This window comes from Copadichromis virginalis, linkage group LG4, assembly GCF_057382275.1.
Source record: "Copadichromis virginalis isolate Kocher_CV1m ecotype Utaka linkage group LG4, C_Virginalis_male_GT1.1, whole genome shotgun sequence".
NCBI classification, from domain to species: Eukaryota; Metazoa; Chordata; class Actinopteri; order Cichliformes; family Cichlidae; genus Copadichromis; species Copadichromis virginalis.
Window position 1 is genome coordinate 35,188,834 of NC_140621.1, and position 15,028 is coordinate 35,203,861.

Sequence of the window (15,028 nt, forward strand, 5' to 3'; positions counted from 1 at the left end):
ATTCGTCCTCCTCTTGGTCTGCTGGTTTATTGTCGACTTCCTGTCTGATTTTTTTCTGACAAATGAAAAGAGAGTCTCTAAAAATCACGTCTCATGGCTCCGATCCTCGGTAAGTGCTCTGTTGGGGTTCTGCTCAGAGCGTGGCTGGGTTCAGTTTCTCAGTGTCCTCGGAGACCCTCCAGTGTCGCCCTCCGGCTCGCAGCAAAGCCAAACTGCTCGTGTTCAGTTCAGAGAAACGAGAAACAAGAAATCCTCCCCCCTCCCGCCCCTAAAACCCCAGACCCTCCCGCCCTGCCCGAGCTCACTCAGCCCGCCGCTCAGCCTCATCTCTGTCCATGAAGTGCCGATACAACAGGGGGCTGCTGGGAGCCGTTGGGCTGGGAGACGGGGGGCCACATAGGAGTCTGTTGCATGTGGTGGTAGTGATTGTGATGCATGTGGTGGCCCGTGGGCGATGACGGGGGCAGCCAGGCCGGCTGGTGGCTGGGTGGCGAGGACGCCCAGAAGGAGCCGAATCCCGCCGTGGAGGAGTGAGTCGGTGGAGAGCACGCCATGGACGCCTGGGAGGGCCCACTGCCGGAGCCACACTCGGACGCCCGCAGTTTGGAGAACATGGTGATGGCATCGGGGAAGTTGGGTGGCGTGGCGGGGGTGTTTCTGGGAGTGCACATCTGCAGGAAGAGGAGAGAGAGGGAGGATGGTTTCAAAATAAAAGCCTGGAGGACTTGTTGTAAAACTTCAAATGCTTTAATGTGAAGTCAGAAGAAGAAAAACCTGAACTGTAAAGAGTTGGAGCTCTGCTGACACACACACACACACACACACACACACACACACACACACACACACAGCGAAGGAAAGTCAAGAGGGCCATTGGATGACCCAGACTTTCTAAGGCTGCTGGAGGCGGAGCCACACATGCTGCTCGATTATTAAACAGCTTCGTTTTAATGAGGTCAGCAGCTGCGAGTCTGCAGACAATAAACCAACACGGTGGAACCAAAACCCGAGCCACAACGACACGCTGGCTGCACCCATATTTATATATTTTTTTATGTTTATGGTTTACTGGGGGGGGGCAATAACCGTCTGTTGGCAGGTTGCAGGAACTTCCTGGAGTCTCCACCAGCGCCCGAGATAAAACTGACATTAATTACCCTCCATATGTGGTACAGATGGTTGAACCCGAGTCTCAGGTGCAGACCTTTTAGCCCTTCCCCTTCCTTTTACGGCGTGCGACACGCCCATCTCATGAGGTGATGTTTAGCGACGTCAATTCGGAGCACACCGAAACAAACAGAGTTGCGCCTGCAGCCACAGATCTGTGTCACCAAAACAACAGCGGGATGACCACAGTGACTTTTACGCTGCCTGTTGGAGCTCCGCCTTCTCACATGTTCACGTTGAGCCGGCGAAAGGCCTCCTTCCCGACGTAAACAGCCGGGTGTGTTGTTTCAGCGCTGAGGTGCACGGCGTGCAGAGGCGGTAAACCTGCGGGCATTTTCCTGCTGCTGTTCAGGCCTGATCGGCGTGTTCGTTACAAACGGCCTCGCCTCTGTAGATTTCCCGTGAGCCTCGGAGAACCGGTTCTGTGGTGTGCTGCGTGTTGATGCATCGCACCGATGACGTTGGACCAAGAACAACACCAGCTTGCCGGGCGCCACGTGACCTCACACAGAGCCAAATAATCAAACTTTTACTTACGAGTCAAAAATGATCCTCAGGAACAGGATTGATTGGTTCTTATTAACTCTCTGAGGCGCTGCTGCACGTGCACACACGCTCTCTCATTAATCTCCGAGGCGTCTAAGAAGGAGAAGAAGCCGCTCGGCTGGTTCCCGCGGAGCTTTTTATTTCCTCAAGACTTCAGTGTTATCTTTAATAGTTCATCACTTTACAGACACATGTGGATTCCCATTTCCCCCATACTCCGAAAAACTGTTTGTACTCAAAATATTTTTTACATTTTTCTAAAATATTCCACTAAATTTGTCAATATTTGTTCTTACGGCAAAAAGTCCAAACTCTGCCATTTTCTGAGCCTCAAACAAACTCATTACTTTCACAATAAAGGCTCCACATCGTTGCTCCCTCCTCCTCCTGTGCACCCCGGGAGGAAGTTGGGCAGCTGATGCTCGCTCAGAGCGCTGAGTTGCTTCAGTGCAGATGATGAAGATGATGTCACCCAAAATAACAACAAAGCAGCCTGCTGCCTCAACATGCCCCCCCCCTCCCAACGCGTGCACACAAACCAGAGGAGGAGGAATGAAAACAAAACACGCCTGCTGCAGGCGTCCCAGCACGACCGAGGATCAGATCCAGGGAGGCAGAGGCAGGAGATTTAATGAGAAGACACACGCACACACACGCGCGCGCGCACACACACACACACACACACACACACGCGCACACACACACACACCTGTCTGCTCACTGTGACGCAGGTCTGCACATTTTCTCTTTATAAGCTGGTAATTATTAAATTACAGGGCTGCAGTTGGAGATTAAACAGTTATTATGGCTGCACACGCCCGTCGTCCTAACAGCGCTCAAACACAAACACAGCGTCTGTGCGAGCAGCTCGCCCTCCACCTTCTGCTGCTCTCTGTGACTAAACCAACCGGCAGATGCAGGAAGAAGGAATGGCGTGGACCATCGAACTGCTTCCTGATGTCTGAACGGCAGCCTGTGGATCGCCACGCTGAACCATCCAACCACAACCACAGAAGACTTTCATAAAATCGTTGTGTTTAGTAACGTTTTCACGCACTTACCATCTGGTGGTGATGCCCGGGGACGTTGGCCTCCTGGAAGAAGGAGCTCAAGGCCGTCTGCAGACAGAAAGAGAGGCAGAAGGACGAGTTACGTTTCCACATGGAGAGCAAGCAGGACGCATTCATTTCCCCCAAAACCTCAGACAGGAAGGGCCGCCCCATACCCCCACCTTTCACCATCGTTAACACAAAGGGCTAAACGTATCATCTCCACGCTGGGACCTGAAACTGAGTCATCAGACCGCAGAGACTCTTTTTTCTGCAGAGCTGCTGGGAGTGAAACCTCGAGGGAGGCGAACAAAAACCAGACTTTCTGTTTCTGAAGAAATGATCTGCAGCTTCCTGCAGAGCTGACAACATTTTTAAAGCCACGGAACGAAAACGAGCTTATTTCACAGCCAAACCACCTGAAGCAGCCGAGGTCATCGCGCCTGGAAGCTTTGATAACATACCCAATAATCACTGAAACAGGAAAACTGATCAGTTATAAAAGGACTGACTTATTTATGATCATGGACTCATGTGTCACATCATTTTTCATTTCCTGTCTCGGGGCATTAACCGCCAGAGACAACCTCACAAAACCCAAAAAGATGTTTAGTTTCATGTTTGCAGAAACACGCTGAAAGTGTTCGGATTTAAGCAGCTGTGGCGCAGAAACACTGGCAGTGAAGTAAGAAACAAAGAGTCTCATCAGCGTCTCCTGTTTCGTCCTGTGTGACATTGAGCTGGGTTGGACTGACTCAAACGCTCGTATCTCTGAAGGTCTGCAAGTTTTCAGAAGACAAAACACGAGCGCTCGTCGAACTTTTCCAGCTTTCCCTCACAGCAGCCTGAAATGTAAACAGTGCGTCTCCTGATTGTGCAAACAGGGAAACGAGTTGGCTTCACGTACTTTGTCTCTTTGTCGTCTTTGTTGTGAACTCAAACGCACGCTGTGATTGCAGAAGGAGAAACACCGGGCCGACCCAACGCTACAAAACATTTCCCGAGGACCCAAGGGACCCCCCCCCCAGCAATGTTGCGGGGGGTGGAGTCATCCCACAGGTGGGAACTGACCAGGAGGGGACCACTTTAGACTTTCCATTCCCAACACTTAAAACTGAGACAGCCAGTTTCTGCACTAAGGACTCGAACGCCTCGGAGCTCCACTGTTCCCAGCATCTTCAACGTGCAGGAACATTAAAACCAGCACAATATTTAACCGTGCATAACAGATAAAAATCACTGAATGTGGTGTTTGCTGAGTTCAATGTCTGCAATAACTGTGGGACTGCAGAGCTCCTGTGGTCTGAACAGGGAGCGTGAGCTTGTTTTGCAGCTCAGTTTCTTCTTTTTTGTTCCCAACACTTGAATGAATGCCGTGCCCTTCCCTCCCCCTCCCCCCAGCCGTGGTTGTTTAACAACAGCGGTGGCGCAGGAATGTCTGCCGTACAACGTGACACCCATCTCAAAGAGCGAAAGTGCTCGGCCGCTATTGTGCAAAGAGCCGCTCTTTGTCTCGTCTCGTTTAATTTTCTGGTTTGTTGCAGGAAACTCCGTAACCTGCGAGTGTCTTTAAAAGTCCTTGCAGAGGGAAAACGGTTCACGGCGGCGTGACGGCTTTTACTTTCACTCTAGTGCCTCATGACCAAGGACAAAAAAAAACCGAAGCTCCAACAGAAAAAGAAACTTCCTCTTTCAGCAAAGGGGCAAACCGGGCGGTTCGACAGGAAGTTAATCAGCAGCTATTTTCACTGTCATTGTAGTAATTTTACAAAAACAGCATGAACACATTTCCTGCTTCAGGCTCCTCACGTGTCACTGTGTTCGCTCAGAACGAGTCAACACTGTACAAACACAGTCAGCATCATCAACATGATAATCAACACAAAACACTCATCTGGACCTGCCAACGTCACTCAGCGCTCGGGTCTGTTTTCAAAAGCTTTCTTTCCCCTCAAACAAACTTCTTCCACCAACTTCGTTACTCCAGTTACTCGTCCACAGGTTAAATCTCAGGATTATTTAAGGTCCGTGCGTCTCTTCTAGGGCTGCCACGATTTGTCGACTAGTCACGATTACGTCGACTATCAAAATCGTCGACGACTGATTTAATAGTCGACGCGTCGTTTGAAGCTTTGTAAGATCGCAAAAGACGCAGGAATAAGTAGCAGGATTTAAGAGTGTAATAACGGACTGAAACAGAAGATGGCAGCACTGCATGTACAAGGATGCCAGCTGCCGTTAAACCCCGAAGAAGAAGAAGCAGCTGTGTCCCAGAATTCATAGCTAATAAGCCCAGCTTAGTTTCCAACAATGGCGGCGGCTAGTTAGTTTTAATATTAATTCTTTCTGGGTCACAAAATAAACGTTTAACATATTTTCAGCCGAGAATGTAGCTGTGTAAACCTCAAATATCTGCTCAGTTTATCAAGACACCACATATTTTCAAAAGCGCTCCGACGTTTTCGGAGACGTCTGTTACCCACTAGCTCGATAGCTAGCCGGGGGCTAGGCTAACTAGAGCCGTGAGAACACCGGACTCCCGGCAAATCGTTTTCAAACCCACCGCCGTCTTTCGCTACTCAGGTTAAATATATATGAGTCACTTAGATAAATTAAAAATGTTGTTGTTTGGCTTTTTTTTCTTTTTTTTAGTATTTTATTTGTTCCTGAGTAAATCGGTTTGGCTGAGATTAAAGTTATAGTTTTTACACAGCTGAATAAACATCAAGCAGACAGCTGATTATCAGAAGTGTGAGATGCTGGAGAATTTACTCCGGTGTCCTGTTATATTTTAGATAGCAAGGAGTTTATTAAACTTCACCGAAACAATCTGCAAATTTCATTAAAATTTAATAAACTATCATCTTGTCTTTATTTTTAGTTAGCACAGACCTTAAACACTTAAAGCTGTAAGCTAATGATAGTTATATAAGAGCAGATGCTGCTGGTGCAATAAGCTGTAGTTTTACGTCCAATGGATGATGATCTGATTAGTCGACTAATCGCATAAATAATCGGTGACTAGTCGACTATCAAAATAATCGTTTGTGGCAGCCCTAGTCTCTTCACAGCCGGCTGAAGGTCTGTGGTCACGCGGTTCCTTAACATCATTCAATCTTTCCCCATAAATGTAAACTTTGAAACTTCTACTCTTGGGTCTGTATGATGTCAGTGAGAGGCAAGTGACACAGGCAAGATAAATACAGATTATTTTTGACCTGTGAGTCAGCAGGACATCCAGCGTGAACGTAAACACCTGGACGATTGTTCTAAAAGAGGAAATTGTCCACAGAGACTGAACGAGTTTGTGTATCAGGCTGTAAACCTGTTGATTTCTGCTGGAATGCTCTAACATGGGAGTCTATGGGGACTGACTAACTGCTGGAGCCTCCAGTGGACGTTAGAGGAACTGCAGCTCGATTCTCTTCATTCAGCAAACACCAAAACAAAATAACAGCCTGCTGTGGGGACATGTTAGCGTGGGACTGAGGTCTGACTGCAAGTCCGGCATCTCAGACGCGAGGAACGCCCACATCCTTCACACCAAGGTTGCGCCTCTAACCCGTGCTTCTCCCTCAGCGTTGTCTTCCAGGATTCAGCTGTATTATGTTGTCCAGGTAACGTGAAGGTTAGTGACTCACCCCAGAGACACAACAACACTCCTTAATCCCAGTTTCCAGTCACACAAAGTAGCAGTGCACAGCACTTTTTCCAAATAAACAAGTCAGCCAATCAGAGTCATAACCCCAACTCCTGACAGTACTCCAAACATCACCACCGCCTCCTCCCCTCCCGGTGCAGCACCTGGCTGCAACAGACAGAGGCGTGGAAGCTCAGGTGACCGTTAGCTGTTCAGCAGGTCAATGCTGCGGATGGGTGCGTTTGATGAAATGTCAGATGTTCTGGGAGGTGGTCAAGGAGAAATCATCCACACAAACGCAGACAGATGGGAGCAGAAGTTGTAAACAGGACCTGGGTACACCTAAATCTTTTTTTTTATCCTTTATTTATTTCATTGAATAAGAATAACGTTCACAAATTGCTGTGAGGTGACGCAGCACAGAACCGTAGTGAAACAACTTTTCAGGAATGGCTGATGGACTGCCAATCCTGCCTTATCAGGCTCAGCACAGTCTGTGCATTTCTGCTTTTTAAAGGTGGGCCAAAATAAAAATGTCAGGCTTCTTCCAGCGATCCAGTCTGAGATCATTCAATTAACATTTTGGATCCATGAAAGGGAAAATCCCCAAATCTTAATCCGATCCACAATCTGTGATCGGTGGTTAGAGAGAGGCTGAGGAGGATTCCAAACACGAGTGCGAGTGTGTTTTCTTCATAAGCTGGCGAAAATACAGCGCTCTGTGCTGCAGCACATGAAGGAAACAAGCTCAGGCCTGTTTAGCAATGAAAGAGGAAACCAGTGAGGAGCAGAGGGAGCCTGACTGTCACTTCATAGAAATTTCCAAGTTTGTTGTTCAACAAAATCTGATCAATAGTGGCTACTTTTCATTTTCCAGTGAGCACAGAGCCTTCTGTAATGACTTACAGCTGGCCTGTGTATTTACACTGTACGCTTTGTTGAATTATTAGCCTGACCATCACAGGCCCAGTAAACAGTCACGTCCCCGGCATGCGTATCAGATTAATATCATGGGACCCACTTTCTTCATGAGAGGGGAAAAAGAGGAGAACCAGCAGCTCAATCACGCATTTTATGACTCCCACTAAACACAACGAGCAGCTAAAGGCTCGTCTTCTGTTATCCGCTGGCCTGCCTCGCCCTGTTAGAGGAGGACTTCTCGGCTTTGAATCATAGTTAGAGACACGAGCGCCACGTTGGGAAAACTGCGAAGAAACAGCTCAAACTGACCTCCACCAGCCAGCTTCAACTTCTAATAGGTGTTAATGGCACACGGAGGTCCGTGTATAGGAACAGCTGGAAGGATAATGCATCTTAATCGGTCTATATATAACCGAGAAGCACCGGGATCAATGTCAGGGCGCTTAGCGGGGAGCACGCACGGTCTGACCTCTTTATCCGCTCCGTGAAGCGGACACAAACACGCAGAGAGCCGCTCGCTGTGCTTCCAGAAACTCACACAGGAAACGTGATGAAACGATTGTTTTTGAGCTGGGCAGGGAGGGGCTGATCCATCAGATCACCCCGCGAGCTCTGACGGTAAACAAGCCTGACCTGTAGTTTATGATCTGTGAGTAATGCGAGCGGATGAAAAACAGCGCATCTTATCTTATCAGCATCTCCACGCCAAAATAAACACCGCTCTACTCTAGCCTTACACAGCCCTGGTCCAACCCGAGCGCACTACCGCTCTGCCCGGCTAACAGCAGCTAGCTTAACGGCGAGGCGACGGAGAATGTAAACAAAAAGCATCGAACACCACGTCCTCAGCGCGGCTAGGCGGCTAACGCTAGCCCCGGGAGCGCATGGCAGCGAGGCAGCACGGGAAATCCTCAAAACAATCACCACAGCGAGTTCACGGGCACCTCTTTGTACACCAAATCACGCGTGGGGGTTAATAAAAGGACTCAACGTGTAAATAAACCTCCCACTCACCTCGAACTGCCAGTGGGCCGCCTGGAGGAGCTGCTTCGCCTGATCCGCGGCGCAGCCAGCCGTCAAAACAAACTGGTTTATCATCACTTGGTGCCTCAGTTCTTCCATATTGACCGACATGGCTGCTCCCGCGGCTCCTTTACAGACAAAAACTGCCACCTTTTTTTCTAAAAAATAAAAAAAATGATAATAACTAAACCCGGACCTGAAGGAAGCCCCGCGAACCTTCCGTCCTTCCTGCTCGTCTGTCCGTGAGTCTCCGCAGCAGCAACAACAATGTTTTCATGTCATCGCAACAACAAAGAGCAACGCGTCACTGATTGGACGACTCCACGGCGAGAGAGTACTACAGAGGCGCTGATTGGCTATCGATGAAACGAGTTTAAATTTCTTCGGTGCGCTGGTTTTAAGTGTTAGGACTGTGTCGGTGGGTGGAGTCTTAAATAGGGGTGAGTGAAAACCGTCCACGCCGCCCTCAGTGTTTGTCGAGTAGGGTTACACAAGCGCTTTCATTTGTGTTCGTTACGCTGACGTAATGTTCGATCGGCCAGTTGCCGTAAACTCATAGAGCCGATTGGCTGCTTCCTCACGAGCTTCACACGTGTAAACACTGTAAATATTTTGTTTTATTTTTTGAAACATATCCCGTTCATAGAGTCAACCCGAGAAAGACATAATAAATTAAATACATTTTTAAAATTTAATTTTATAATTTATTTAACTGACTGCCTATATTTTTCTCATATACACCACAAAAACCTGATATATCAAAAATACATTTTAAATTAAATAGGCTACTATAAGGAGTGTGTTACATAATACACGAAGGTTTACTTTGCGTTTGCTTTTGTATTTATCAAAACTGTAATATATACTGTAGTAATATGAAACAACACATTTCGAACACAACCGATTTATTCAGTAATTTGTTTCCACAGTAATGCAGAATATTCATGAGAATTACAGGGTATTTTAAAGATATGTGTTAATTTACAAACGTTTTGATGTAAGAGATTTTTCTGTTATTAGTACATAAAGTCCAGGATTTAAATAATTTAATTGCTTTTATTAATAAATTTTTCATATAAAGAATTATATGTTGGAATCCAACTAACTTGAATTTGCCTATTAACAATAATAAGACTCATCCATCCATCTTCATCCGCTTTATCCGTGGCCGGGTCGGGGGGGCATGAGTAATAATACTGATATGTACGTGTCTGTTATTCATGTATGTCTAGTTTTTCACTACTTTTTCTTTTTCTGACCACATACACATGTCTTAAATGTGTATGCTCCATATAATATGTCATATCCTATAAACGTGACTTACATTGATGTTTTTCTGAAATAAGGAGCTAATAATGAAATTGATTTTGCCTTCACAAACATCTTAGTTGTTGTTGTTATTGGACAATAAACCAAAATTAACATCTCAGGAGCACATCAAAAATAAATCATGCTGCTTTATAAATGATGAAGCATAATCTATTTAAACACTAACGTGACAGCGAGAATGTAAAGAAGGACATGAAACTGATCTTTGTATTGATATCCTGACCCCTTTTCACCACATGAGCTTGCAGAGACGTTTCTAGAAACTTTTAAATGGTGTGGCCCCAGGGTGGCAGACTGTAGTTCCTCCAACATCCACTGTCAAAAAGCTGACCGGACTTCTGTAGCTTTCGTGAGGACATTTGATTTCCCATCCGAGAAGCTTCTTCATTTCTAAAACCAAATGGTGGCATCTCCATCTGTGAACAGTTCAAAGATGGATTTGTAAGTTACAACGCCAACTGTCTGCCACCTACAAAACAGTTTTGAGACCCTTCCCAGGTGCCTCAACCTCCACTCACGTTTTGCATCAGTTGATCTCAATGATGATGGTGTGAGGGAAAGTCTCACAATGGATTCACCCGAAACCTCTGTTGATAATGACCCACGCCCTTTTTTCACACCTTCGCTCATGCTAATAGTGGGTCAACGACCCTCTTAAGGGATAACTCCCATAGACTTTAAACGCCTCCACCATTTGGTTTTAGCACTGAAGATACATTTTGCTTGAGACCCCAAAAGATTCCGTTTTGATTCATGATCAATCGTCCAGGTAAGTAAATCCCCAAAGTTTGATTCTGTTCATCTGGATGTAGAGTTTTCAAACGTTTCGTCACTCATCCAAGTGACTTCTTCCGTCTCGCTACGTCCAGATGAACAGAACCAACAGTGATTCACTTACCTGGATGACTGAGCAGGTAAAATGTCTTCACAGAATTTTAAAAAGTCTTTCCAAGCTCCTTAGATTTCCGTGACCTGGATAACTGAGAACCTACACAGATATATGTGGATGCATCTTACTAACCACTAACTTAGCACTCCAACATCTAACCTAAACATGGTCACTTCTGGCTTCAAAAACCAAGATGGCTGCAGCTAAAACTCTAACACAGAGACTTCAAACATAGAGTCATGTTCCAGAGAATAATTCTGCCAGAGATCAGTAATATCTTCCCCACTCGCTGTCTGAGGAGGGTGCACAGTATCCTGCGGGACCAACATCACCCTGCGCGCCACCTTTTCCATCTGCTGCCCTCAGGGAGAAGGTACAGGTCTATACAGGCCAGAACATCCAGACTGGCCAACAGCCTGTATCCACAGGCTGTGAGGCTCCTGAACTCTCTGCCCCCCTCTCACGGACAGTAACCATATCCAACTTCTTAATAGCAATGAACTGGTCTGCATTGGTGCATCATATCTTTATTCTCTCCCCCCCCTCTTTCTTAAATAGACAACCATCATATCTCACAGTACAATAATATTGAACGGGTTGCATTGTTGCATTTTGTCATGTTTCTCAGGTCTTTGTCTGAATGTCCTATGAACATTACCTGTCTTGTTCTCATGTTGTTGCTAAGGATTGTCTCATTGCACTGAAGTCACACTGGGTTAAATATTTACACTTGGGTTTTAAGGTTTTTTTGGGGGTTTTTTTTGGTTTTTTTTACGGGTTGTACGGAAGCCCCAAACGCAATTTCATTGTTCTTTGACAATGACAATAAATAAATACTTGACTACTTGACTTGACAGGGGGTACATCCATCTTTGATATACAGTTTGTGGTTTCCACTGGTAACATGCTGCATTTTTCTGCAAACACTTTTAAAATTTAAAAAGCCTTTTGCATGATGGGCTACAGATAAAAGGAACAAGTGTTTGTGCTTGGATGAGCGTCGTGGCTTCGACACGAAACACTATCAGCCTGTCCCCTCAGAGCTGAGCTCCAGAGGACCCACAGTGACGGTTCTCCTGATGAACACTGATAATCTTCTTATCGGGGCAGAGCAGCTCTCGGCTGCAGGCTGTCCGGCTCTCTTTCTGCCATCAGGGGAATAATTCATCCCTGCTGCAGGTGAAGGAGCATGTGGCACAGGAGGGCATCTATTATGTATTATTGGAGGAAAGAGGAAGACTATAGGGACACAAAGCTCCTGACAGGCTTCAGCAGGTCTAGTGGTTCTGTTTGCTCATGAGAACATCACAGCAGATGGACCTGCTCTCCTTTTGCTTTATTACCTGTCAGGTATCTCAGTTCAGGAGCTGGATGTGCAGATTAAACATGGCCAAAGTTTCAGTTAATGAGGTCAGTGTGTGTGCTGTAATCCTCAGGATTCAGACTGCTCTGAATGCTCAGTCGGTCACAGTGTTTTCTAATCTTGGCTCTCTGTGATGTCAGAGAGGGAGGATACATATAATTTAGTCCAAAGACTGTATATAAATGATGGATGTAGCCACTGTGATGGCCCCCACTGGAGGCTTCGCTGGTCTGATAGTCTTTGTGTCCTTGAGATACTTAAAGACGACAGGTCGTGTTAGTTGGTGGTGTGATGTTTGCAGCTGCTGCCCGAATTCCTCAACTTTTATTTCTGTCCAGTCTTAAACTTGACAAAGAGCACTCAGCTCTGATGATCATGTGAGTCCTCATTGTGTCAATTACACACAGACAGGGGGGCATATACACAGGAAACAAGGCTGGTCCCCAAACTGACCGCTGGCGCACATTGAGCCAGGGCGTCCACGAAAAATGATTTTAGTGCAAAGACGCCGACGTCCCTTTCTTTATTTTTATTCTCTTATTCTGTAATATTTTTATTTCTGATGCTTGTTTCGTGTTTGTTGTGCTCAGCCTGTCTTTTATCTGTGGAGCACTTTGAACTGTGTGAACATGCTGTTTGTGTCCTGATTCGCTGGCTGAGGCGACACCATGTTCAAAACAAAGTGTGTCGGTTCTTATCTCTGAATAATTCCTTCAAATGCAAATATTCCTCAGATCTTTGGAATTCTCTTCAGAAGTGGCGTCAGGGCAGTGAAATTAAATCGAATGTTGTGAAAAGTGATGTTTTATCAGCGAGCGGAGACTTTTTAACCTGCATTTATCTCTGGTGCAATATTTGTCATCTGTTAACATATTTATTGAATTCTCAGTGACTCACAGCCACTAACTGACCTGACCTTTAACTTGTACTCATCAAAGGAGGGGGGAACAACTAAGCTGTAGTGCCTCTTCACTTCACTGTGCAATACTTTTGTTAATAGTCAACGGTGCAATAGACTCCATACTTGAAATGTGCAATTCACTTGTATTTTTATTTTTATTCCTATTTATTCTATTTATCCCCTTCGTATATTTTATTTATATATGTCTCTGTATTTATATATATATATGTGTGTGTGTGTGTGTGTGTGTGTGTGTGTGTGTGTGTGTGTGTGTGTATAATATTCTGTTACTCTGTAACTTCTGTCGGTGCTGTGCTTTTGGAAACCGAATTTCCCAGAGGAACCCACCCGAGGGATTAATAAAGTTTTATCTTATCTTATCTTATCTTATCTTATCTTATCTTATCTTGTCTTATATTCTCGGTGGGGGATGTTTGCTCATAGGTGAGGGTTTGTCTCTGAGCGGATGTTAAAAATGAACCTGAGCAGTAAAACAAAAGCACATTTGGATTTCATCCAGCAGGACGAGATGCACTTTTATCCGCCTGCTGGAGACGTGCAGGGCCCCCGATGCACCGTCGTCTCTGATGAAACGGGAACATCAAGCTTTCTGTACCATTGCTTTTTTTCTTTTTCTTGCTTCCTGGAGCTGCTCGTGCTTCATGGTTCCCGTCTGAGCTGCTGCTGAATGTTAGAAAAGTTCAGCTGGGGGTCATCTCACCACCACAGCAAGAGCGGGGGGGTCTGTGAGAGTCAATGGTTAACAGCCGTCTGCACAGCTCAGTATTTACAAAAACACAATGATTATTGACGGAAGTGCTCAAGTACTGCAGAAATAGTCAGTTACACCCTGAACAGCAAACTCACCTTTTAAACGAGGTGATTCATCCTTTAGTTTTACTGCACAGTTCCCACCTTCACTGCGCTCTGTGTGATCACAGCTCAAAGCAGTTACTGCAACCATCCACAGAAAAATGAGGCTTCAGTCATTTTTCAGTCAAAACTACAGAAATAACCCCAAAAATCTGCAGTTCTACACTTTAAACTTTAAACGAGAAGCTTTGAAGGAAAGTCGGTTACTTTATAAAAGTAATACATGAATCGGTTTCTTTAATTATCACAGGAGTCGTTGCACAGACGTCTGACAGATCCTGTCACGTGTTCCTGTGATGACAACAGAGAACAGGAAGTGCAAAAAAACCCCAAAAAAACCACTGCGAGAGAGAAAAAAACCATCACTACTGCACAAAAGCATAACAAGCACAAAGGAGAATACATTAGGAAATACAACAATAGTAATAACAACACAAATAAAAGTATAGTGAGACCTTCTCTATAGAGAAATCACAGTATAAGGGAATAAATAAAGGCAATAACACAGTAATAGAAAAACAAACAAACAAATGCTAAAAAAAAATCTATAACTAAATAAATAAGATGAATAGAATTAAAACTGCAAAAATTATGTACAAGGCCAGATACAATATGTTACCAGGAAATATACAGAGGATGTTCTATGACAGAGAAGGAGACTATGAATTGAGGGGGAAATTGAATCTAAGGATTCTTAAAGCACGGTCAAAGGTTAAAACCTTTTGTGTCACTATTTATGGGGTAAAACTGTGGAATAGTTTTACTATAGATCTACAGCAATGCTCAGGAATTAGTAAGTTCATGAAAATACTTCGAAAACTGATTTTGGAAGAATATGATACCGATAAAGATGATCACCCATTGTATGTATAAAAATATCAAATTATATCCAAATTATATCAATCACGGTAGCCATGTTTCTCCTCGTGTATCGTGTGGAGTATGTGATGATGGGAATTAGGTGAATTATGTGGGATCAATAAGATGTTGAGCAGGGGTAGGAATTAATAAGTATGTTCATACTTCTTCCTACTCCTTTTCAGACCAAACATTGTTACATTATGTCAGACGATTTTGTTTTATTTCATTTTTTTTTTGTTTGTTTATCTGAACACATACGTGTGTGTGTGTGTATCTACATATATATTCGTATCTGTAAATGAAAATATATGTAGTGTGTATATATTGGTTTTTTTTGTTTTATATGTCTGAAACAAATAAAGATACAATACAATAGATTAATAGTGTGTAAAAGTGGAGGTGAAGATGTGTTCATGGAGTTTCCTCTGTTTCCGAGCGGGAATCACTGAATCCTGCTCAGCTTTGG

General features: G+C 44.8%; 1 protein-coding gene across 1 annotated transcript; it reads right to left on the minus strand.

Annotated features, from left to right (window-relative positions):
- Window positions 1-267: 267 nt before the first annotated feature.
- ubald2 (UBA-like domain containing 2) lies at window positions 268-8,609 on the minus strand. Its single transcript, XM_085455143.1, has 3 exons — window positions 8,338-8,609; window positions 2,775-2,831; window positions 268-671 (listed from the first exon to the last, which is right to left on the minus strand). The coding sequence occupies exons 1-3, from the start codon at window positions 8,455-8,457 to the stop codon at window positions 324-326; spliced, it is 525 nt and encodes a 174-aa protein (XP_085311269.1). The 5' UTR covers window positions 8,458-8,609; the 3' UTR covers window positions 268-323.
- Window positions 8,610-15,028: the final 6,419 nt, after the last annotated feature.